Raw genomic sequence first — 25,849 nt, forward strand, 5'->3', positions numbered from 1 at the left:
CTTACAAATTAAAGAAAAGAATAGGATTTTGTTGCTAAATTGGGGAGATTATTTGCCTACCTCCTGATTGCAAGTAAATAAAGTTGTCAACATAGAAATTAAAACTGTATCTGGGTTAATCCAAAATAGAAAGACAATTGATTACTTGGTTCATGAATATGCTGGAGAGCTATATTGCCCATAGTTCAAAGAGAAGAACAAATTGAAGACTAATAAAGCATCCTTAAATTAATGGATGCTTCCAGACTGGTGACTCTTAGCACTCGCAGTCAGAAGGCATTGCACAGTTGGTCAATGGATTTGGTTGTGGAAATCAAAAAGAAAAAAGAGGCAATGAGAAAACATGAGATGGTTGCATATGGAAAATAACATTCTTTGGCCTCACCTAAAATTCTATGAATCAGCTGCAATGTGATACAAAAACCTTAACAAGAAGCAGCTTTGTTGTATGGCACCAGGTACTATTTCTTTTTAAACGATATGATAATATGAGAATAGGTAGCATCCTTTTCTACTTCAAAATATTAGCATATTAGCAGATTGTGCTATTAACTATGTTCTATATGTGATTCAGGAGATCTCAGCAACATGAATCTATTTCTTATATTTTGTTTATTCAATACATATACAACCCACCTCTTTATTTTCAAGGTTCCACTTTTACAGTCATACTTACCTGAATAACCGGGAGGACTTTATGTGTGATGTAGAAATATTTTGTAGATTTGGAAAGTTTCCTTTGTACTTTTCAGGGACAATCCACCTGAAAAACACACCGATAATTTTGAAAAAGTAATTGGTGAGTTGAGTCGTTCGAGGGCCTAGTAGAGAACTCCAAGGGCTGCAAAAGTGGAATTCATGTATGGTCTCAGAAACACATATTCCCACAACTGCCATGGTAAAATACCAAAAACAAATGTATGCACCTTAGGCATCAGCACCACTAACTTCACTGTCATAAATTCTCTGATAACCTATGTGCATATGTAACTTTTCAAAAAAGATAATTCCAATTCTAATTTCAAAATCCTTGAATAATTAGATACCTTGCCTAACTTCTTTTTTATATATTTTGGCACATTCTTGAGATCAACAAAATCTGTCTTTCTGTGATGCTGAATCTTGAAACAACATATGTATGAACACTTTCAAAGACAGAGCTTGGAAGAGGGAATTCTTCCTTTTTCTTTCATTTTACTTTTCGTAATCCTCGTGGCCATGCTGATTCGGGCATTCTGGGAATTATATTCTTTTAAAAGTAAAGTTTTCTCAGACCACAACAAAATCCATGCTGTATAGCTGATATACCTATCAGTGACCTGGAGGCAGATTATTCCCTGATCATTTCCTTGGAAACTAATATTCCACCATTAAAATCAGATGCAAGCACAATTATACAACACAGACCACAAAAAGGTTTCAAGTTTGCACCAGAAAGCCCTGTTTTTCACACCCACACTGTATAAACAAGAGAGTGGTTGAGAATTTGTGTGTGTGAACTCATGCACACAATTAGGAAAACCACTCACTTTGCTGAGAAGCTATGTGAGAAAGTACTAAATGCAATATTGTTCTCAGTCCTAGCTCACAGAGATGGTATAATATGGGAAATGGGAGAGATCCAACACCTTGTTGTGTCCAGTTCATAGTCACACATGCCTCCCAGGCTGTGGCATTTTTTTAACATGCGATGGCATCTTGATTGTATTGTCATTTGTAGTGGCTGCATATTTGTTCTTGAATATTCTGTTTCATGCCTTTTTCCACTTTGGCCTTTTCAGCATATTTACTCATTGTCTTGCATTTATAAACTCTAAAGGGCTGAGGGGAGAGAAAGCTGGTCAAAACACCAGGGAAAAGCCTATTGTGTTTTCCTTCTCTTTGAAATATATGTTCCACTGTCCTTTCCTTATGATCTTGCTTCTCTTGCCGTAGTCATTTGGAATTATGTACCTGATAAAGTTTCTTGCTACAGTGCAGCTGATCCTTCTTTCAGTGCACTGAGATCTGAACTGTGTAGGTAAAATTGTGGAAGTTTCGTGGCTGAATGGTTTTGCTTTTCAATTACCTTGGATTGGATGACATTTGATCCCTCTGACACTGCTTTTGTTTGGGAGTCATTCTCTCTGTGTGATTATGATCTTGTGAAGAGAGGCTGGGCCCACAATTGCTCACTGGGGAAGAAGCAAGCTCCTGCCTGACCCCTTCTTTTCTTGTGAGTGCCGGCTTCCTCTGTCCTGCCAGACAGAATACGGTTGAAGCCGTCTATGGCCATAGACAAGCAGAGCTGAAGGACAGCAAATTCAGGCCTTTCCCCCCAGTCAGGAACACTGGGAAATAGCACCCCTGTCTCTGAGGAAGACCTGTGGGTCAATATACTGCCAAAAAGAGGAAAACAAGGATGTGCAGATGTGCATACAATTCATATGATGCAAATATTTACGTGTAATGCATATTAAACTGATCTGGTACAAATATGTTTCATATGTATAACTATGATAGACAGAACTTGTTCATCATGCAATCAAAATAATTCTTAAAGGTTGAATATCCCTTGTTCAAAATACTTGCAATCAGAAGTATTTTGGATTTTTTTAAAGTGTCAGTACTTGCATTTACAGTAGAGTCTCACTTATCCAACATAAACGGGCCTGCAGAACGTTGGATAAGTGAATATGTTGGATAATAAGGAGAGATTAAGGTTATGATTTTACAAATTAAGCACCAAAACATCATGTTTAACAACAAATTTGACAGAAAAAGTAGTTCAATATGCAGTATTGCTATGTAGTAATTACTGTATTTACAAATTTAGCACCAAAATATCACGATTTATTGAAAACATTGACTACAAAAACGCATTGGATAATCCAGAACGTTGGATAAGCGAATGTTGGATAAGTGAGAGACTACTGTATGTATATAATGATGTATCTTGGAAATGGAACTCTAAGCAGGAAATTCATGTGTGCTTTCATATATATTCCTTATACACATCATCTCATATATTTTATTTATGGCTTGAGGTGTATCAACAGTTAAAACACATCAACATAAAATATGTACATTAAAACATATAGAATCTTAGAAGAGACCTCACGGGCCATCCAGTCCAACCCCCTGCAAGAAGCAGGAAAATCTCATTCGACAGATGGTCATCCAGCCTCTGCTTAAAAGTTTCCAAAGAAGGAGCCTCCACCACAGTCCGGGGCAGAGAGTTCCACTGCCAAACAGCTCTCACAGTGAGGAAGTTCTTCCTGATGTTCAGGTGGAATCTTCTTTTCTGTAGTTTGAAGCCATTGTTCCGCGTCCTAGTCTCCAGGGCAGCAGAAAACAAGCTTGCTCCCTCCTCCCTATGACTTGCCCTCACATATTTGTACATGGCTATCATGTACATATAGCTTGAAGGCAATTTTGTTAATTTTGTGCATTACACACAGTTTGAATACATTGAATCATCAGAAAGCAAAGGCATCACCAATTTCAAATTTTGGAGTATTTTGGATTTTGAAATCCCAAATAAAGCATGTTCAACCTGTGCGTACAAAAAACTTGCCACAATTTTGTCATACTCCACTTGATACCACAGGAATGTTTGAAATGAAATAGTTATAATAATTTGCCTGAAATTGATTCCAATAAATAGGTGTTTATTTGTACAACATTGTATCTAAGACCTTATTTTTGCACTCCTACCAATTTTTCCCCATTTTGGGGGCAAATCAGATTCCTTTTGCAATTGAGACATTACTGTCTATGGTTTATTGGGTTAGGAGTTGTATCTATCTTGCAAAGTTGTTCTGGTCACTTTTTCTTACTGTGCTGCTTAAACAGAGGTCTTAAATGGAGATGGGAGCAGATATGCAATATGGAGCTCATGCCTTGGAACAGCTTAGAACATTGGACATGACAATCACCATCTTGCTGAGTAAATGCATCTTGATGCCAGCTGATTTCTGAGCAACACATTTTCATTTGGCGCGGCAGTCTTTGAAACATCCTCCCTCATTTCACTGTACAGAATCATTAGTCACACTGGAAAAGAGCTCCTGTCCAAATGCAGACATGGTGGGATGGGGGGAAATAATGTTCTCTTTCCACTTGAAACTGGAATTAGTGATGACTTATTCAAGGGGCAGTATGGGAACGAAAGCCCTCAAGGTAGGATTCTAGCAACTTCCTACAGTTGGATAGATGGCAGATAAGAATAAATGTGGTTAATGCTAAACCTGGAAATGTTGCTACAACCTGGAATGAGATGCCATCCATTGGGCATTCAGCACACAGAGGGATAAGCCTCTTTGGCCTGCTTAATGATTATATGCCTTTGAAATATCAAAGCTGAAAACATTTATGGGCTATTGAACAGGTGCAGTTGCACCCACAAAGCAAATTTACTTCCGTTTTATTGACAAAGCAAGCAAAATAGAGACTGTGTACTTCTCATTCCAGTTTTATTATTTTATGTCATCATCATCTGCTCACATTGATGAGAAGGAAAAAACTGGAAATGGAAAAAAATCATTTTCTTTCTAATGCAGTGCAATGGGGAGAGGGAGAATAACACAGGGCCATGTTTGATGTAGATGCTGCTGTCATTTGTCTGCATTTTTGTCAAAAAAAATTCCCGTGTTTTTGTTTGTCACTTGTGCCTTCTGTCATATTGTTCCTTTTTCTTCTTCCCTTCTCAGGCACTTCACAATGAATCTTCATTTTCTCGCTGACACACTTATATCTAAATTCCTCATTTCCTGCCTTTTTTATTTATATCTGTTGCTTGGTGATTTGATCATGCTGTGGAATACAGGATTAGCAATCTCCCCGTCCTTGGGTTTTCATCAAGGACACCTGTTCTGCAAGTTGCACAATTTCCTTCCACGCCTTAACCCTTTCGAGCCTTGGTCTGCTACATAGATGAGGCCGGGAGAGCTCACAACTTTCAATGCCTTTACCACTGTGCTTTAGGACGTTATAATCTTCATTCTTTACCAGCTGGCATAGCCTTTCCTAAGAGGCTTATGCAGGAATCTAAAGAATGTGCTAGTAAAGAAAGAAAAAATAATAATATTACTCTTTTGAACCTTGCAGATAGTTTAGCAGCTGTTCCTGTAGAGATAGTCTGTATTTGACTAAAAAAATAAAACGCTAATTCAGCTGTTAGCTTCCAATAACTACCTGCTCCTAGTAATCTGCCTTCAGTTTGCTACTTCCCCTTTAAAGGACCACTATTTATATTTTTCTGCCGTAGAACAAATCTATCCCATCTTTCTCAATGATACTAAGTAGGCTGATTTGACATTAGCCATAGCAGATCTTAATTCTAGATTGAAAGAAAGGCCTCTAATCAGACAAATAAGACTTTGCCCTACTATTAGTAAGGAAAAAGGTTACTATTGGTTTTTTATGCCAGCTGTCAAAGCATAAACAAGAGACTGAAATTTGGTTAACATTAGCACCATCTAGAGGAAGTGGGGTTTTCCAAATGTATAGCAAAATGCTAACTGTGTGGGTTTGCATGGAGAAAAGAAGTTACTTTTTGGATTACACTCCCTGGTGGCCCTGCTTGCCGTTTGATTTTGGTAGTTGAAGTCCATATTTTTCTAAGCTCCAGACAGGAGATAGATGAGTGGTAGATTTTGGGGTTTATAAATGGATTGAGTCAATCAAGGAAGTGATGACCCTGAATGTGGATAAGCTGACCAGAGTTGTTGGTATCTCTGGTATCTCATTCATAAGGTCACCATAAATAAAAGATGGCTTTTAAATACAATCAAATAATAGAATCATAGAATCATAGAATCATAGAATAGTAGAGTTGGAAGAGACCTCATGGGCCATCCAGTCCAACCCCCTGCCAAGAAGCAGGAAATCGCATTCAAAGCACCCCCGACAGATGGCCATCCAGCCTCTGCTTAAAAGCTTCCAAAGAAGGAGCCTCCACCACAGTCTGGGGGAGAGAGTTCCACTGCCGAACAGCCCTCACTGTGAGGAAGTTCTTCCTGATGTTCAGGTGGAATCTCCTTTCCTGTAGTTTGAAGCCATTGTTCCGTGTCCTAGTCTGCAGGGCAGCAGAAAACAAGCTTGCTCCCTCCTGCCTATGACTTCCCCTCACGTATTTGTACATGGCTATCATGTCTCCTCTCAGCCTTCTCTTCTGCAGGCTAAACATGCCCAGCTCTTTAAGCCTCTCCTCATAGGGCTTGTTCTCCAGACCCTTAATCATAACCAGAACAATATCAACTATGTGTTGTCGAAGGCTTTCATGGCTGGGATCACAGGGTTGTTGTATGTATTCCGGGCTGTATGGCCATGTTCTAGAAGTAGAACATGGCCATACAGCCCGGAATACATACAACAACCCTGATATCAACTATCTTTGGGTGATTTTCAGCAGGTCCATTCATTGCACCAACCAAAAAGCTTTCTTCCCCAACCTTAAGTTAGGCAGCTGGAAAAAAATCTTGAAAGGAGAAACCAGAAATTGAGCTTTGTATGTTATGTGTTTTGGGCATTTGTCAGGCTAATTCTCTCTTAGTTTATAGTGTATGTCTACCTACTTTAAATTATATTTTGTACTTGACCCTGGTTTGCCCACCTCAAAACTGTGGTCACAAGCCAATGTAGGTCCTACAAGCCTCAACTGAATGATTGCAAGCATGGCATCACTTGCGATTGGATTGATTGTGACCTGTAGGTGCGAAACAGAATATGCCGTGTCCTAGATTTACTTTAAGAATTTATCTGGCCTCTTCCACAGAACTGACGATAATCCCACATTTTCTTCTTTGAATTGGAATATATGGCAGTGTGGACTCAGATAATCCAATTCAAAGCAGATATTGTGGGATTTTGTGCCTTGATATTCTGGGTTATATGGCTGTGTGGAAGGACCCTCTATTTCCCTCTTTATGCTTTTCTGTTTCTGCTTAATCCTTCTTAACTTTTGCTGTTTTCCACACTCCAGAAGCAATAAATTCTAGATCATGAGTTTTTCCACTGCCTGTGCTGAGGTGTGATTTATTTGCTTTTAATTCAATATACAGTCTTTCCAGTAAAAGTAGAACATGGAAAAGTTACTTTTTCTTACCATCCTGAGAGAGAGAATTGTAGACCTCAAAAGATAGGCATGCATACACACCAGCTTTGATTAAAAATCATTCAATTAGCAGGGCAACTGGAGGACCAATGCCGTTGGATAGTAAGCATAAATGGACTGAGCATAAGACAAGCTTCTTATATTGAAATATGAGACAGATCACAACAAATGTTTAAATCTGTCACAGCAAACCATTTGTGCCCAAAGGTTTTTTTCTTGCATATTTTCAGCTTTACCTTCTTATATGCTTTGAAAAATTTAGCAGCTTTCCATTTTGGGAAACAGCAGGTTAGTTCTGAAGTCTCTGCTGAATTTCTCTCTCTCCCTCCCTCTCTCTCTCTCTCTCTCTCTCTCTCTTTCTCCCAGTATTACTTTTCTGTTATTGTCTGTGTATGCAAAATCCAGGAAGAAAGGTCTATTACTCTTCCTTAATAACTGGTGTGCTGTATTGTCCCCAAATCTTTGCTTGTCTTGTTTCATATATTTACCAGCACTTGGGATGTGATGTTTTGATTCTCCTTAATGCCTCCTACTGAGCGAGAGGCACATCCTGCTCTCACCCTCTTTCCCCCAAAGGCTCCAGTCTATTTATCTGTATTGATTGAGTCAAACATTTCTTAGTATTTCATTTTTCTCCTTTAATATGAGACAACGTGTTGCTCTGCAACGTCTCATCCTTCGGCATTGCCTGTCCTGTCCCACTGACATGAATTAACTAAGATTCTAGAGCATTTATATTTCATCTTTCATTGGGGAGGGGTATTTTCCAATGATTCGTCTTTCTAATTAATGATTTTCACTACCATGAAAATCAGCATCATCTCGCATAAGTCCACACTTAGCTTGTTCTTGCATTATGTCTTTTCTCCTCACCACATGCTTTCACTTTAGAACAGGGTGGGCATAAACATCCTATAACATGTTTTCAATGTTGTTGTTTTTTTTTGGGGGGGGGGGTGTCTCAAAAAGACCCCTGGGATCTATGTGCAGCCTACATGGCATTCATTTTAACCACCTGTGCTTTATTCAAAACTAGCCATAGTTTCCTTGGGGAACTGTGAGTTCTACTAACTACAGTCAATTTAAAAGCTAGATAGGGTTAAATTGTGCTCACTACATGTTATCATAGCAAATTCTGTAGTGTGCTGCATGAAGAATTGCTTCCTTTTATCTGTCCTGATATTCCAACTACCCGGTTTAATTGGATCTAGTATTTTGTGAGAAGGAAGAAAGCCTCCCTCTATCCACTTTCTCTATACCGTGCATTATTTTCACTTTTCAGTTTAGCACTCTTTTCTCACTTGGAACAAAGGAAGGTCTTGAAGGAATAGGACCTAACCCTCTACATTGGTTGAAATCTCATTTTCTCATTCAGTAACGCAGATTCTGCCATTTATTTCCTCCAGTATTGCATATGATGCTCTGCCCTGTGCAAGATTTAAGCAAATAATTTAAGCAAAGAAAGGCAAGTAATTTGTAGAGGGAACCATTTAGCCTTTTAGACTACACCAGAGTTCTTATGGAAAGTGGCAAAACCAGACCTCAGTTTGAACACATCTAGCACCCTTGGGAATGTCTCTTTGTATTTTCATGTGATGGCATTACTGGGGTTGTATTAAGTGTAGATGGCAAATTTAATGTTTTCTTCTTGCTGTCCTGGGGAAAATAGCTCTGTTGACAGTACAATTTGCTTTGGGAGAAATTATTTTTGTGTAGGATTCACAAAGGGGTATATCATTTTTAATCCCAATAATTATCAACTTCTCTTTTTAAAGAATGAGATGTTAATTATAAAGATACCTTTAGTCTCTTATGTCATTTGGCCCTGAGTTGTCTTAGATCCTATGAGAAAAATTAATGATCCACTTGAGCATTATATCTTTGATTAGGTAATAATGATGTTATTAGATCTGATTCTCATGGTAGATTTTTGGATGTGCTGTTCGCCGCACAGTAGGCTCAAAGTATTGTTGTGATGAAGGTGGTGAATTTCAGTGTGAGAAGCCCAGTTTGCTTTGAATGCCGCAGTTGCATTATCAAGTATTGTTCTATTCAAAGGTGGGCTGGCATCCAAAGTATGACAATAGCAGCCACTTTCATTATTCAGCAGGCATACTTGACACAGAGTGGTTCCATGGGCATCAGTGGGGTTTGAAATAATTGCCTTGTCTAATTAACCGGTTATCAAAACTGAACATTTCATTATGGCACAATTACTTGTTGCTTACTAAGATACAGATGCATCAGGACTCCAGCTCTGACACATGTTTCTTTCAGTCCTGATTTCTATCCCACCCCCTGCCAATAACCAGTCACTTATTTGCCCTCCTTCCCAACACCCACCCTGTCTCTTAATGACAAATGAATGTTCCTGCTGACAAATAGTAAAATAAACCCACAGGCATGGCAGATTATCTGTGCAAACATGCAGAATATTTTTTCCAAAAAAATACATCTTTAAATCTGATAAATGACTGAAATTAATATCTCTAGGGGGAATAGATGATTAAGTTAGGAGGAAGACTGGTTCTGTCAGTATTTAAATGAATCTGGCTTCAAAGCCCCCTTCACGCAGATGAGTTTTCAAGCAATGTTGATAGAAATGGTAGCTCATGTTTTGCCTTGAATTTTCAGGGTGTCAATTATGGTTTCAGTTGCACACTTCGCATTATAGGCTGGATCTACACTGCCATATAATGCAGTTTGAACTTACATATAATGCAGTTTGAAGTTTGAACTGCATTATATATAATGGGATGTTTACTATATATGTAAAAAGGTAAAGGTTTTCCCCTGACGTTAAGTTCCATTTGCGACTGACTCTGGGGGTTGGTGCTCATCTCCATTTCTAAACCAAAGAGCCAGCCTTGTCCATAGACACCTCCAAGGTCATGTGGCCGGCATGACTGCATGGAGCGCAGTTCAAATGCATGTTAAGCCACTTTGAGTCTCCTTCGGGAGAGATAAAGCGAGGTACAAATAAATATAATAATAATAACCACAATAATAATAGCTTGGCAGTATAGATCCAGCCATAGTTAAAAAGGGAACCAAGCAGTAGAATAAGGGAAGAGTAAGAAGGATCTTGTTTGCATGTGTCAATGTACATGTGCACATACAAATGAATGGAGGGAGAAAGTAAAGGTACTATTTTCCTCTAAGTCCCACCTCCACCCACCATTGTGAAATTGTGCATTCCCAACAGAATTTTCTGTTCTGGTTTTATGAGAGTGAGAGCCATGTTAAGAAAAATCAAGACCTTTTTGAATTATGATGTAAAGTGATTTGTTGGCAATTATTCTAACTCAGCATCATTCAGACTCAGCTCCGTTCATGGAAATGGCTGCTTGAAGGAAATTGTAGTAGTTTCAACCCAGAAGACAAACGTTATGCTCATTTTTTGAACCATATTAGAAGAATGGAGAAGGACATGTTATATCAGCCTGATGTAGGAAGACAAGAACAGGAATATCTGTGCAGCCAGCTTGCAGCTCTTCAAGCTAACCCAGCCTTTGCTCGCTGTTAGCTCCGCCAGTTAACTTATATTTAAAGCATTAAACACCAATCTAGAACAGGTGATCTGTGCGGAAGAGAAATCCCAGTGCAATGGTCCTTGATAGATTAGGGCTGTAGCAGCATCCCCTAACAGATGGTCTGCAGTGGTTACTTTTAACTGTGCCAGACACCTTTCAAGGAACAGACTCCAGGCTTGCATTTCCCCCTTAGTGCCATCCAACAAGTGATCACCCTGGCGCTCGATTTCTCTCTCCCTCCTTCTCTTTCTTCCTCTTTCACTCTTTTCCTATAGATTTGTGTGGATGGATCAGTAGTTCAGGACTTTCATCAAGAATTTGTCGATAGAAACTCAAGCCCCAAAGTCTTAGTTTATCAAATAGAATGGCTTTATATCTCCAGAGTGACATGTTTAAATGGAGCTACTCTAAAAGTCAATTTCTTGTGACCTCCCCTACATGGGAACTGTAGCCCGGAGCCAAGTGGCCATGTGGATGTAGATAGCATCTGCCAGGTGCTGCATTACTGATGTGAAGACATTGAACATGGGGTAGTACGAATAATTGGAAAATATTGCTTTGCAAAAAAAAATGCTGGGGTGTTGTTGTTTTTTTTAGGAAAATTGAAATTTTAAGAAACACTGGGAGAAAATCATGATGAAATATTTTCTTTTCTGTATGAGTTCAGTGGTCTTTAAGGCAAGTGGCAAGTTGATACTCACCTAGAATTAGAAAATAATCTACATCACTGGAGAAAGGCAATTCCTTTATATGCTGTGTAGTGGTGTTGCTAAACGTGATGCTTGACTTTATTTTTTGCTTCATTTCTCAGAGGGCAAAAGCATGTACTTAGCACAAGTTGTTGTAATTTGAAATCTTTCACCCTTCATCTCTTCTTGTGTTGTATATTCCTTGAACAAAATTAAGACAGTAGTTTTAAACATACATACATACATATATATTCAGAGGGTTGGTGTGGTATAGTGGTTTTAGTACTGGATAACATTATGTAATACAGTTTTTGTTTCTGGGTTATAAATGTCATTTCCTAATTGGTTCTATCTTAAAAACATAGAAAAAGTTTATTAAACTGCAAAAACTTAAGCAGGACATCCTGCAGCACATTTTGCTATAGTTTCTCCATGAATATCATATAGAGTCTCAACCAATTCAACATAGTTTGTGGCAGCCATTAAAACAAAGTTTCTGGAGTGTAACAACTACTTTCAAAGTGAGTACCACACAATTAAACAGTAAACTTTCGAACCAGGAACAGAATCTTTTCAATTTTTGTTACGTAATGTTATGGTTCTGGGAGACCAGAGTTCAAATCCCCACTTGGCAATGGAAACCCACTGGTGACGTTAGACAAGTCAACTCTCTCAGCTTGAGAGGAAGGCAAGAGCAAACCTTCTCTGAACAAATTCTGTCAAGAAAACACCTTAAATCAGAAATGACTTGAAGGCACAGAACAACAACAAGTATTAATCCCCATTGAACTCAGTAGGATTTCTTTCTAAACTGATATTTATAGAATTGTACTACATTTACTTCTGAGTAGTTGAAAGATTTTGCTGTATTTTTAAAGTCACAATATTTTGTATGCTTATCTACAGTGAATGCTGTTAAGAACAATAGCTAAAAGACGGCCTGAACCAGTTGAATGAATAAATGAAACTGTTCAGTAGATTTGAAGATGTGCTACTACAGCTAACTTTAGGAGATACGTTTTAGCTAAAGAAGAAAAATAAATGTTAGAGTCAATGCTGCATGTTTTTTTTGTCCCCAAATAATTCATTTTCTAAGATATTTCCATTGCTTCAGAAATCCAAGGCATGTTTTATATCTATTCTGAATGCACAAGCTTTTAGCATGCTTCTAAGAGCAGACCTTGTAGATGAGTCTCAATAGCATGCTAAAAGTCAGTGTGTATGTGCTGCTGCGGGGGTTTTTTGTTCACTGTTACTTTGCAGACAGCCACCTTCCATATATGGCCAATCGTTCAAATACAATTGAAATGTTAATAGCAGCTTGAATGTGGTTTAATGTAGAGAATAGTGGCTAAAAACATTTTGCGTTGCATGACAGGTCTGTGACTCATAAATATATTTTTACATTACAGATGAGTACTGATTACAAAAGGTCCTTTAAAAAAAACATCCTAAACAAAGACAGGCTATTCAGTAGATCTTCACATAAGGATCTGTAGGTCAGGGTTACTATTTCAGTGTAAATAAGATATTTCTTCCGGTATCATTATAACAAAGTTGTCTTTATTTTATGGAATGAAGATCCCCAGTATTTTAATACTGTTACTTTTGCAATCTTGCAGAGCACAATTAGTTCAGTCTCAGCTCCGAGCAGATAGCCTGAAGTAATTTTAGACAAAGCCAAGCGTGGGATCTTGCTTCATTTGATAGACTGGAGCTCCATATTGTACCCCATACGGTGCTTGTACTGTGGATTTAGCCCAATATGTTTTAAAGCAGGCTTAATTAGACGCCTTCTGTAACATGAATATCTCATGGGCACATTGTTGACTGCATTGGTATGACAGTGTGCAATCCATGGAGTTCTTATACTTCTGGCCATTTGTTTAAAGACGAAAAGGGAGCTGCCGTTTTAAGGAAAGCTTAGTGAACTGATTGGGCATGGATGTTTAATTCTTTGGTAACCAAGCAGGGCTGATATTGGACAGCCTTTTACAACAGTAAACAGATAAATTACATAAAATCACCATAATGCCAAAGTGTATTATTAGAGAAAAACTTTTATTTTGTTAACAGTGTGCTCTAAAAATCAATGGAAAATAATGTCTTAAAAATAGAAATGTCTTGATTTTTAACTTCATTCCATCTTGTGATCATAGCTTTCAGATTTTCACATGCTGTAGTGTATAGAGTAGAAAGTCTAACATACCCCTGACACATTTCAAGACCAATTCCTGGTTTTATTAAATCTATATTTCTTTCAGTAATGCAGCCACATTTTACTAATATTGCTAATGTTACATGACCTGATAAGCAGCAAAATAAGGCTAACCTGTTAATGTGAAAACTAATTTGAAGCAGATTGTTATCTACTCGTAATGTCATCAGTTTCACAATTCTTTTGACCTGACATGCCAAGTAACTACAGTTCAGATCTATAAATATGAAGATGTCCATTGTATCTTGTTCTGGTATGTTTGTACGGTCACTAGAACATCTTTGTTTATGGGAAGCATGCCGAACCTCAGGTATAATATAAGGGAAGACATTAATAATATGATTAATGCATTCATCACTATTATTTCTTATAACTGTTTCTCTTGGGTTTCTTTCGTTTTCTCAAGAGTTTGCAGCATATGATCAATTCCATTTGAGATTAAGGAGATCAAATGTTGGTTAAGCTGATACTTCTAACATCTTACCTTGAGAGAGGGATCATTATCTACAAAAACTGCAACCTCTCCCTGGAGCTAAATCTTTCTGAGTGTAACTAAAGTACATTTTTAAAAGTAGAAAATTTATTCACTGACAAAACCAATATTCTCTTGGGAGTCTTGTGCAGAAATTTGGATGGAGTTTTTTGAAGCCTGAATTCGTTTCACTTGTTAACCACAAAGCAGTTTTTCTTGTTAAGAAGTTTGGAAACCTCAACTTCAACTATATATAAATGGCCTAAATCTCTTTTTATCTTATATAATTTTTATGCAAATTAAGCATCCCAATTGTCAAGTTGTTCTAATAAGATTGGGGAAGCTGAAGAAGTTCTCTGGGTTTATTAAAGTCTGTTTTCCATAAGTGAATATTAACTTTGGGTAGCTACCTAGTGTTAATACTCAGTTTCTCCTTTGATTTCTCTTAGTAGTTAATACAGTAAAGGGTTTGATAATCACATGTTGCTCTTACTGGATGAGCCAGCTGCTATTTGAAAATGCAGTAGACATATAATTATTACCATAATAAAGTAGCAAGAATAGAATATGTGTGTGTCCTTTTAATGTCTAAAATTCCACAGTACGTTGTGTTATCTTCTTAGAGATTAGAGCAAATACTCTTCTAGTACCTCTACTTGAGGATTTATTACGTTTGTAGCAAATCGGAAGACCAAGGTCCCATCTCTACTGCCATATAAAATTCAAATTTTCTGCTTTGAATTGGATTATATGGCAGTGTAGACTCATATAATCCAGTTCAAATAGGATGATCTAGGTTATATGGCAGTACAGATCCAGCCCAAGTTGGGGGAATCCATGGGAGGGTGAAGGTGGCTTTGTATCTACTGGATTCAGAATTGCTCCATTTGTTAAAATGGGCCAAATTCATCCCTGTAAGCCATGAGGTCCCTGGAGGTAGAATTACTAATCCTACTCATTCCTTCTGGAGTAGGATGGTTTCCCAGCCTGATCAGAATCACACACAAATGGCCTGAGTAGAATCGCGCACACATTCATCTTCTGCCCTAGCTACTATGAGAAGGTATTTTTGGAGATAAAATGTTAAGTCTGGCCACATTTTTGTTCGGTGGGTCCTTTTAACTTAATTGTGTTCACTTCTGAGTAGCTGGGTTCAACATAGAGTAGGCATTTCACCCATGTTTGATACAACTTACAAGTTGTGCCTGGTGTCTATTCAGCTTAAGCTTAGGCAGAAATGTATCCCAGTTCCAGTTAGACAAATACCATTGTCAAAGAGCAGTCTGTTTTTTTCATCACCAAGCTGTACTCCATTGCTCCTTTTCTTTTAATGAAAGCACCCTAATGATTTCAGGGTAACTTAAGTATGCTCATGCTCATGCCAAAACAACTAATTTCTGGTGACCTTGAGCTTGCTCTTATGGCGGGGGCTTTTCTCCCTTTCTTTTTAAGGACCTGTTCAGAAATCTCACATGTGAAGAGTTCAAGCTTGTCAGTCTCCAAAGAAAAAGAAAAGAAAAGAAAGCAGCTATGATGAACAGGGCAGGGAGAGCATTCCTTAATGAAGGGGAATTTGGGCCATGCAGAGATGATGCAGAGTGTTATGTATTTCAAGAGACTTTGTCTTGTTGAGAAAATGTTTCTTCTCCCAGCAAATGCCACAATGACAAGACATTTGAACAACACCGTGGTTACTAAAGAAAGAATCTTGTTTGCTTACTTACATTAAACTTTCTTTCAGAAATATAAACTTGTAGGGCAACTCATTGTCATAATAAAACAAGTTACAATAACACAGTGATAAAATTGAGTTCAGAAATAAAACAGTACTCTTAGCAGCAAAAATATTTAACAGAAAACCACCCTTTGTCCAATGAATACCCAAGCTGAAGGCATTAACAAGAACAACCCACAGAAAAAGCAGTATTTTAAATACTTAAAAAAAACCCATTAAGGATCAACTAGATTTCTTTGGACAGGTTGTGCCATGATTCACGTGTTGGCACAAATAAGATCATACCAACCTAACCCACATCTGTAAGGACAAAGCAGGGCAGATCTGTGTTTACTGTAGCATGTAATCAGTTTCACACTTGTCTTGGATCCCATCCCAGGAGAAAGGCAGAGTACAAATTCAATAAATAAATAAGTATAGAAGGAGATGGTGCTTCGGCCAATTAAATTGGTCACTTTGAATGAGACCAACTATGTTTTTTTAATCGTATCAGAAGCAACTTGAGAACATACTTCAACTCATTTCTGGTGTGAGAAAATTGGCTGTCTACAGAGACATTGCCCAGGGGACGCCTGGATATGGTGCTGGGAGGCTTCTCTCATGTCCTCACAAGCTAGAGCTGACAGACGGGAGCTCATCAGCAACTTTCAGGTCAGCAACCCAACCTTCAGGTCACCAGAAACAAGGTAGTGTTTGCACCACCTTGTTTCTGGTGGTGCAAACAAGGGTTTAACCCATTGCACCACCAAGGCTCCTTACCAACTATGGTGATCACATTGAGATTGACCCAGAGAAGTTGCTGCTGTAGGTAAAGGAAAAGATGGTGACCATATATATAGAAACAAATTAAACTGGCAGTTTGGATCTTACTGCAGTTCTGGCATTGAGTCAATATGATTCTGAAGCTAGCAAAATGGGAGTAATGTAGGACATGTGGCATAGACAACCTTGACACCACACTACTGCTCTGACGCGCCCAAGCCACTTCTGCATTGACGTACTCAAATATCCAGATGATATCAAATAAATGGAAGGAAGCATACAGATAAATTCCTGATAATACCCATTGCTGTGTTCATATTCTGGATTCTTTTTAAGCAGGTACATATTTCAAGACACTGGTTTTGATTTGCCCTGCATTTTCTGTCTTTGGAAATGGTGTATTTGCACATCATTGGTGCTAAAATTCTCTTCTAGCAAATCAAAATAGGTCATGTGAAATGGCAACATGTGAGGGGTAAGTCATGGCATTCTAGTCTGTGTTTAATTAATATTCTCTTCTTGGGCTTTTCAGGCATATAAAAGGAAAACCGAAGCAGCAAAGAAAGAGTATCTTAAAGCTCTGGCAGCCTACCGGGCCAGCTTGGTTTCCAAGGTAACAGACTATGTTTCATATGTGAATCTCTATGGATGTGGCAATGATAAATTAGTTGCAACTCATGGAAATCTCTGGGGAGGAGCAAGTTTGTGAGAAATGCACTGTAACTTTGCTATCAAAACTAATTTCAGTGTTAACTACCTTCTGCTCAAGTTAAACAAAATACTCTGTGGCATGACGGAAGAATGCATTGTACGGATCCTACTCCCCATCCCTCACTGTGCCAAAATAACACCTAGTTTACTCTGGTATATTGCGATATATGGAGGCAGGACTTCTGGGATTGCTCCCTGCTGTAACCAGAGTAATAATTTTAGTTTGGAGGTCTGGGTTAATACTTGTTTGCCCATATAATCAAAGGCAGACTGAATTATTTTTCACAGCTATTCCAAGCTCCTTAGAACAAAACAAAATATAATTTCCTTTGAATGGTTCCATTCTCACTGAAACCACATTGGGCTCTTGCACTCTTTTGAATTCTATATTGTTATTTGTAAGCAGATCTAAGAAGGATGTCTTCAGCTGTGTATATAATCCTACTCAAATTAAATTTATATCATTGTAGTTGTAGAAAATGTATTACAGGTTGAGTTTCCCTTTTCTAGAAATCCAAAAGAATCCCAAAATCAAAGCTTTTTGCTGCTACCACCTCCAACTTTGAGGAAAGGCAGCTAGTTGCACATCGAGCGCCCACTAAGTTTTTCTCAATGAGCCCTTGCTCCGCAATTGAGAAAGAGGGGCGAGGTCTTGCAGCTTGATTTACACAAAGTCCCTATAAAAACAGATATTAATTGAGGGAAATTTTGAAATATATCCAGCTGGGCAGGCTTAGGAAATGTTGAAGGTCTCCAAAAGCTCACCCAATCCATACCACACTTGCCCTTTGTGCACACTTTCTAGGGCACCTGTCTCACCACACATTGGACAAAAGAAGAGCATAGCATGATTTGGCCAGGCAGCCAGAGTTTTCCAGCATTTCTCAAAGTTATAGCCACTGGATACGTTTAATTTTCCCTTCCTCTTCCATTTGCTTTTTACGGGGACTTCATGTAAATCAAGCTACAGGATCGAGAGTCCTTGGAAAAAAAAAAACCCTTAGTGGATACTAGATGTATAGCTTTCACTATGTTACATATGTATATGTAAATAGGTATTCCAAAATTAGAAAAAAAATCCGAAATTAGAAAAACCTCTGGTCCCAAGCATTTTGGATAAGGGAGACTCAGTATCTGCATCTTATATTGTGATGTTATGTTTGTCAAAGGTGGTGGTGGATGGTATAAACTAGGGGGAGATATTCCCATTTTGGAGATAACGGGGAAATCAAACCCCACAAAGAAAGCAGGAGATTGCTGGAGGAACCTTTGCTTCTTGAAGTACTGTTTTTGAGAGGCATCTGCCACTGTCAGAAACAGAATATTGGACTGAGTGAACTGATCTAGTGAATATATTATTGTGCTTGTAACTGCAGGAAATTCATTTGGAAGGCTGTTTTGTTGAAATAACTTGGCCAAGAACTTATGTTTGAGAAAGCAATAGAAAAGTGTGCCTTTAAGAGTGTGATGTCATTCATGATCAATTCACACAAAGTATTTGCACATAATGGTGGGTTCATTTGTGCCGTTAGAGTAATGACGTTAAGTCTGTACATGTGATAACTAAGATTGTTTGAAACTGATAAGCATAAATCTCCATTGTGGCCTTGAACAATGTTCCCACTGAATAAATTATCTTGTGCTTACTGCTTTTCCTTCCCACCATATGCTTCCTATTATTTTGTAGTACATAACAGATTGTAAATTCTCAGCATAATATATAGTGAATCCTCAGATTTCACATTTCATTGGATTAGAGGTTAGGAATGCATATGTCTTGTGGAGTGCCCCTGAGCAAAGAACCCCTCAAAATATGGTGTTAGCAGACAGAACAAAACATTTTTAAGATCCCATTGGGCATTTGAGCAGTCATGGTCAAAGAAATAACAACTGGATATGAGGAAGAAAATCTGGGAAATGACCATGCTACAATTGAGAAAACTAGAAGTAAACTAGTACTACTGGTTTTTGACATTTGACTAGGCAGGTCAGAACCCATTGACATCTGATGCAATAAAAAAGAAATACATGGAAAATAAGGCATTATTAAATAGAAATAGGGGTTAGCTTTGTGAGATTACCTTGTAAATGTCCCATTTCTGAATTTATCTAATGCTAGGGTGAAGAATTTGTGTACTTCTAGATGTTGTTTAACTATGAATCCTATCATGCCTGACGGCTGTATTGGGTTTCCAACCCAGACCTAGTTGGTGTCCATTTCAGTACGAATGTTTTGAGAAATTGTCATAGCACACCACTGCTTTGTGATTATCTGTCTTATACATGGCGGTAGTGGTTCAAATTCAGGGGGCAAAGTGAGCTTCCATTATTAGCCCCAGCTTCTGCCAACCTAGCAGTTCGAAAACATAAAAATGTGGGTAGATCAATAGGTACCGCTCAGGTGGGAAAGTAATGGCGCTCCATGCAGTCATGCCAGCTACATGACCTTGGAGGTATCTACAGACAATGCCGGCTCTTCGGCTTAGAAATAGAGATGAGCACCAACCCCCAGAATTGGACACGACTAGACTTAATGTCAGGGGAAAACCTTTTAACAACATTTCCATAGCATATCGGTCATATCAAAATTCATAATTTTGGCTCCTAAATCTGCCCTTGAATTAAACGTGAGGTCGACTTATGCATGAGTATATATGGTACTTTATTGGATGACATCTCCCATAATCTTCAGGTCAGGATGGTCACTTGGGAATTCTGGGATTTGTCATCTAAAAAGGATCTATTTCTGATTTATTACATAACTTTTCCAAGTTCTTTTTCAGGGTATGACCCAGTCTAAGAAATAATTCTTCAAAACTATGGCCATCAGAACTTTTTCAAGCTCTGATATATGAATAACAAATGTATGTTTAATTCCCACAAAAGATGGCACCATATTCACTTGGGAAAAGCCTACCCTGTTTCCCCTAAAATAAGACATCCCCAGAAAATAAGACCTAGTAGAGGTTTTGCTGAATTGCTAAATATAAGGTTTCCCCCGAAAGTAAGACCTAGCAAAGCTTTTGTTGGAAGCATGCCCAATGAACACCAGAGCATGCAGGATCAGTAAATGTAAGTACCATATAGTGTTGTACCTGGAAATATTTGTAGTAACAAGAAATTCTTGATAGGATTCACAGTTTGTCTGGTTATGCTGGTTTGTGATAACAACTACTGTACAGTATATAATAAATGTTCATTTTTTTGTTCAACAATAAATGTGAATTCTTCTTCATGGGAAAATAAGACATCCCCTGAAAATAAGACCTAGAGCATCTTTGGGAGCAAAAATTAATATAAAACACTGTCTTATTTTCGGGGAAACACGGTACTATTTAACCTTCAAATGTCCATTCTGATCCAGTGCTTACCTCAGCCAATCATGCAGAATGAAGAATTATTAAAAGACTGTAGAGATCAAAAGCATGGCAAGTACCTAATTCCCCTACTAGTATACTGTATACCAACATGAAAGGATAACATTACAAAAGAAAACTGCAATTTATAATTATAAAAACAAGCTGAAAATGACTAAATCAACCCAATGCCTTCTATAAGAAGCATGTTGATGGAGCTGTTCATAGTATTAGATCATTTGTGCAAAGTTATTCAAAGTGGATCCTTTGCCAAATGTAAAGCAAGATCATGTTCTCTAACTGGTATTGTATTTTAGATAGTATTCTTCCTTTTTGTTGTCTATATTTTCAACTTTAATTTCTAGATAAATAGAAATAAAATAAAAACATTGTTTCTAGTATCACATTCTCACTAATCACACCTAGCATGCAAACTGATGTGTGGTCAAGTCAAACTTGGAAAAATATTTTTTGGACTGTAGTTCCCAGAATTCCCTAATCGGTATGACCAATTTTCTTTTCCAAACTTCATATATCCAAGACCTCCAGTCAAGTGGGTGTACTCCCTTATGATCTCCTTGAACATGCTCCCTGCTGAGCTGGCTTTCATCTCAAAGTTTCTACTCTTGAAGTTGTGTAGTGGTTGGAAAGGGCTGGATAATTTGACTGGAACTATCTGGCAAGCATAGAGCTCAGGCACCATGTTGAGCTTCCTAAATCAGCTGCGCAAGTGGCCAAGCAGAGATTACAATTTTTAAGTTAATATTGTGAGGAGTTGCATTTACTTTATTTTTAATACCCTTCATAATTTTAATTTTAGCATAATTAAAAGTGAGGTAAACATACACTTCATGCTGTGGAGTGAGTATTGAGGAACCTTGCCTGGGGAGTTAACAGAGCCATATTTGAAGGTTAAGAGCTGTGGCAAAAAGGTCAAAAAGGAAATAATCCGAGTCCCTTTCATTGGTTTAAGTGTTTAAAAAGATTCATAACTGCACTGAATGTATTTAAGGTTGGATATTTTGATATTGGTATTCAGTTCATGCTGTGTATAATTCATTGGCACAGAATCTTGCCGCATTTAGTGGAGCAGCAATAATAACTGTTGTGGGATTTTTTTTTAAAGACAGTTTTAAAAGGTGACTTTCATATTTAAATAAATCTGGAATGAAAATTTTTAGGGGAAAAAATCCTACCACTGACACTTATCTTTAGTAGCAAATGCCTTAAAATCTTGTCTGTTGCCTTAGATAGATAAATAAGTAATTTCTTACATTAGAAATTTCTTGCATTTGAAGCAGTGCACAAAATGAAGCAGGTGGCAAAGTAGATAGCATACACAGAAAGTGTTCTGTCATTTTGGGAGTTTCATTACTTGGAACATCCTTCCCTGAATTAACGCCCTCTAGACATTTAGCATTGCAACTCCCATCTGCTCCTGCTATCAGGGCCAGTGCAGAGTGGGAGATGGTGGGAGTTATCACACAAAACATCTGGAGAGTCCTCAGTTGATGAAGGATTAGACATTAAGGGCACCCAAATTAGGAAAGCCTCACTTTTCTTAGCTCCCATCACCAGTTAGATGCCTTCCTTCAAATCATCTTTGTCACTTCTAAAGACAATGTTTAATTAGAAGCTCATTTTAATTTTTAACTCGTTTCAAATATCTTAACTGCTGCGTTTGTGTTGAGTCATTGGTAGAAATGACTATGAGTAGTGTGCACGTATCCCGCTTTAAAAAAAACCCTCAAAAGACCCGTAATGGTTCTAGATGGTAATAAATTTAGAACATTTACCAGGTAAGGGTGCAACTAAATAAAATGAGTATCCTAATAAATGCCTTATATTCATCTGTCTTGACCAGTGTTTTGGACTTCAGCTCTCACAATTCCTAACAGCTGGTAAGATGGCTGGGATTTATGGCAGTTCAAAACGTCTGGATGACCAAAGGTTGGGAACCACTGGTCTAGACCATAATCAGAGTCTCTTCTGACTGGCTGTAACTCTCCAGACTCTTAAAAAGAAGCATTACCTATTACTTCATCCTATAGATTAAGGGTGGGGAATGTATAGATGTCCATATATTGTTGGATTGCAATTCCTATCTGTTGTATCCAGTTATGACATATGCTACAGTTCAAGAATATCTGGGTGGACATAGAATCTCCGTATGCCATTAGGTATAACCCTCCGCTCAGTGCAGGAACTCCAACTAGAGCAACTCCAGTAGATAGGCTCTTTTTGTAGATGTTCAAAGGAGTAGACCTCACCACCTTTCTAGCTAATTGGTTCAATTGTGGAAGGATTCTAACCATCAAAAGGTTTATTCTGATTTTCAATTGAAATACATTATTTTTACATTTAAAAACATTACAACTGGTCCTACCTTCAGGAGAATCAGGGAAGGAGACTTACAGCCTCCATTTTGTGACAGTCCTTTAGATATTTAAGGAATGTGGTCATGTCACTCCTCAGTCTAAGCACTGATCCAGGGAGTATGTATTATGGTTTTCTTTCTTATAAGTTACCATTTCGACTAGTTTATGCTAGCAATCATGGGTCCATTTGTGTTGAAAGTGAAAAATGATGAGATTTTTTTTGCTAAGTTGCCTCTAGAGAAATGCAGAGAGAAAAAAATCAGGTTGTTAGTTGAATATTTGAGAGGGTTCTTTGCTTTTGTTAATGCTCCTCTAAAACAAATTTGTCTTATTTGCATCACGATTTATTCGCACAGTCTTGCACCCAAAGTCTAGTTTTATGAGATTCAGTTGGAGGGTTATAGCAGAGGATGAAACAAATTTTGGGGAGCTAGATATTCATATTAGACACATTTTAAATACATTGGCAATTGAGAAATGCCCCAAGGAAAGCCAGGCTAAACTTTTAAACAGATTTTAAAGGGAAGGCAGACATACTGTTCACTAATCCAGATACCTCAATTACACTGCTTAATTTCAGGGACTCAAGTTTCACTTCCATTTTTTCTCCTTCCCTTTCTCTCCCTCACCCTTCTCTTTGTGCATTTTTGCCCCCAGCAGAGCTCAGCTGACCAAGGGGAGACAAAAAGTCCTCAAACTAACCAACCTTCAAAAATGATCCCACCAAAACAGCCCTTGTACACAATGCCTCCACAAGCTTCATCACCTTATCCTGGCTTGGGCTCCTTCCTGTCTCCATCAGATCTTCAGAGTTATCGTGGACATCCTCACCCCAGCCTCTCCAGGACCCTCAATTCCAAGCCCATGCTGCCCAGCATTAGTGCCTCACCACCCCCTTCTTTCCAAATAAGCCCCCCACTCCATCAGCAGCTGTCTTTGCATCACCCACAGAGCTCCATCCTCAACCAGTCCCTCAGCATGCAGCAGGTCCCACAGCAACCCATCTTGTCTCCATCAATGGCACTACAGGTACAGCCTCCAATGAACTCTTCACCACCTGGTCAGCAGGTAAGTGACTCAAGTTCCAAATTGTAAATCTAAAGCCAGGGGTTGTGTATGTCCCAGTTTGATACACTTAAGGCAGACATGACACTTGCAAACTACACGTTTGTACTCTCTTTTATTAATCTGCATTCTCACTAGACTGCTTGGAAGATCAGGGAGATGGTGGTCTGCCAAAGAATGTTTAATCATTTTCCCCATTCCATTTCCCCATGTTAATATTTCCTCTCCACAAAGCAGCTGTTGTCTCTGAAGGGGAAATGACTGGACGACTATTCATTCCTATGTGCTTGAATCCAGCTAGAGCAGCCTCACTGAATTAGTCAGATTTACTTAAGTGTCTATTTACTGTTCAGCACTGGATTTGCTGTGTTGGGTCTAACAGTTGGATTTAGCCCTAGCACTGATTATTCTAGTGCCATGGGAATAGCCCATCCACTGCAATGAATTCCTGGGACTTGAACTTTCGTGTCCACTAATTACCTTGTGGGTTAAATTCCTATTCTCTACCACAGAATTGACTAGTATGACCTGAGTAGGTTCAAAACAGCAGAGACAAAAGGTCAGTTTGGGTTCCCTCATGAGGAAACTCTCACTCTGCAAACACCGTGTTTCATTCCTAGAACTAGGCAAGTAGTCCAGACTGTGTTGTTTTTCAAAAACTAGATTGAAGACTGATTTTAATCTTGTAAAACAGAGATTATAGAATTATAGATGGAGATGGAGAAAGTATCATTTTAAAATGTCCATCAAGATTTATTACTGTGTTAAAATAATACCTAGTGATTTAGGTTGAGATCTTCAAATCAGCCTCAAAGCATGTTAAAGTTGAACTAACAGTGAGGCTGCTTTAGAATAAGGGAGCTAAATGCAGTGTTTGAAATGAAATCTTTGAACAATTGGTTTGACTTATTTATAAATACCAATTTTTCTAAACTGCAATTTAATACTATTTTCTGTAACACCTCTGGTTGGAGTTTCTTATGACTTCCTATACTAGCCATGTCCATGGTTAAAATATTGACCATTCAGTTAAATTTATATATCTTACACAGGCATAACCAACATCTGGAACATCTATCTCTATAACTGTTCTTTTCCACATAGAAAGATGCATCTAATGAAGAAATAATACTTGAAACAATTGTCCTTATCATGTAACATTATATTTAGCTATTTAAATATATCACAGAAGTAAAAAAAAATCTGTTTCTTGTGAAGAGTGATTATGATGTTGGGGAGGGGGACTGGCAGACACAGACAAAGGTATTAATCATTGTGCCTAATGGCGACAGTAGATATGGAATGAGACTTTCCAAAAAACATCACCTCTTAAAGCAAGAAGAAAGCAAAGCAGCAAACCATTTTACAAAAGCAATAGTCTATTAGATATTACCACTGTGACCACATCTTCAGATCCCATTTGCTTATCTGCTTTTCCCTGCCCATGTTTTTAACTGCTTTGCTCAGTTTGGACTTTCTTCTGTTTGGAGTGTTTTTGACAAGTGGTTACATATAAAGCCAGGAGCCCCCAGGGCACAGAGGGTTGAACTGCTGAGCTGCGGAACTTGCTAACCAAAAGGTTGGTGGTTTGAATCCAGGGAGCGGGATGAGCTCCCACTGTTAGCCTCAACTTCTGCCAACCTCGCTAGAAAACATTCAAATATGAATAGATTAATAGGTACCGCTCCGGCAGGAAGATAACAGTGCTCCCTGTAGTCTTTCTGGCCACATGACCTTGGAGGTGTCCGCAATCAACACCAACTCTTCGGCTTAGAAATGGAGATGAGCACCAACCCCCAGAGTCAGACACAACTAGGCTTAATGTCAGGGGGAA

The 25,849-nt window shown here is 38.3% G+C and overlaps 1 protein-coding gene across 12 annotated transcripts in view; it reads left to right on the forward strand.

The window, feature by feature from the left end:
* The window catches only part of tox2 (TOX high mobility group box family member 2), a 281,333-nt gene that overhangs the window by 244,884 nt on the left and 10,600 nt on the right, over positions 1 to 25,849 (forward strand). For 10 of the 12 annotated variants that reach the window (XM_062978787.1, XM_008109976.3, XM_008109983.3 and 7 more), the window contains 2 exons: positions 17,038 to 17,118; positions 23,608 to 24,018. In XM_062978787.1, the coding sequence (XP_062834857.1) occupies positions 17,038 to 17,118; positions 23,608 to 24,018 (492 nt within the window). The remainder of the gene's footprint in view (positions 1 to 17,037; positions 17,119 to 23,607; positions 24,019 to 25,849) is intronic. The other 2 variants (XM_008109977.3, XM_003220483.4) reach the window with 1 other exon arrangement.

This window comes from Anolis carolinensis, chromosome 4 (assembly GCF_035594765.1).
Source record: "Anolis carolinensis isolate JA03-04 chromosome 4, rAnoCar3.1.pri, whole genome shotgun sequence".
Classification (NCBI taxonomy): domain Eukaryota; kingdom Metazoa; phylum Chordata; class Lepidosauria; order Squamata; family Dactyloidae; genus Anolis; species Anolis carolinensis.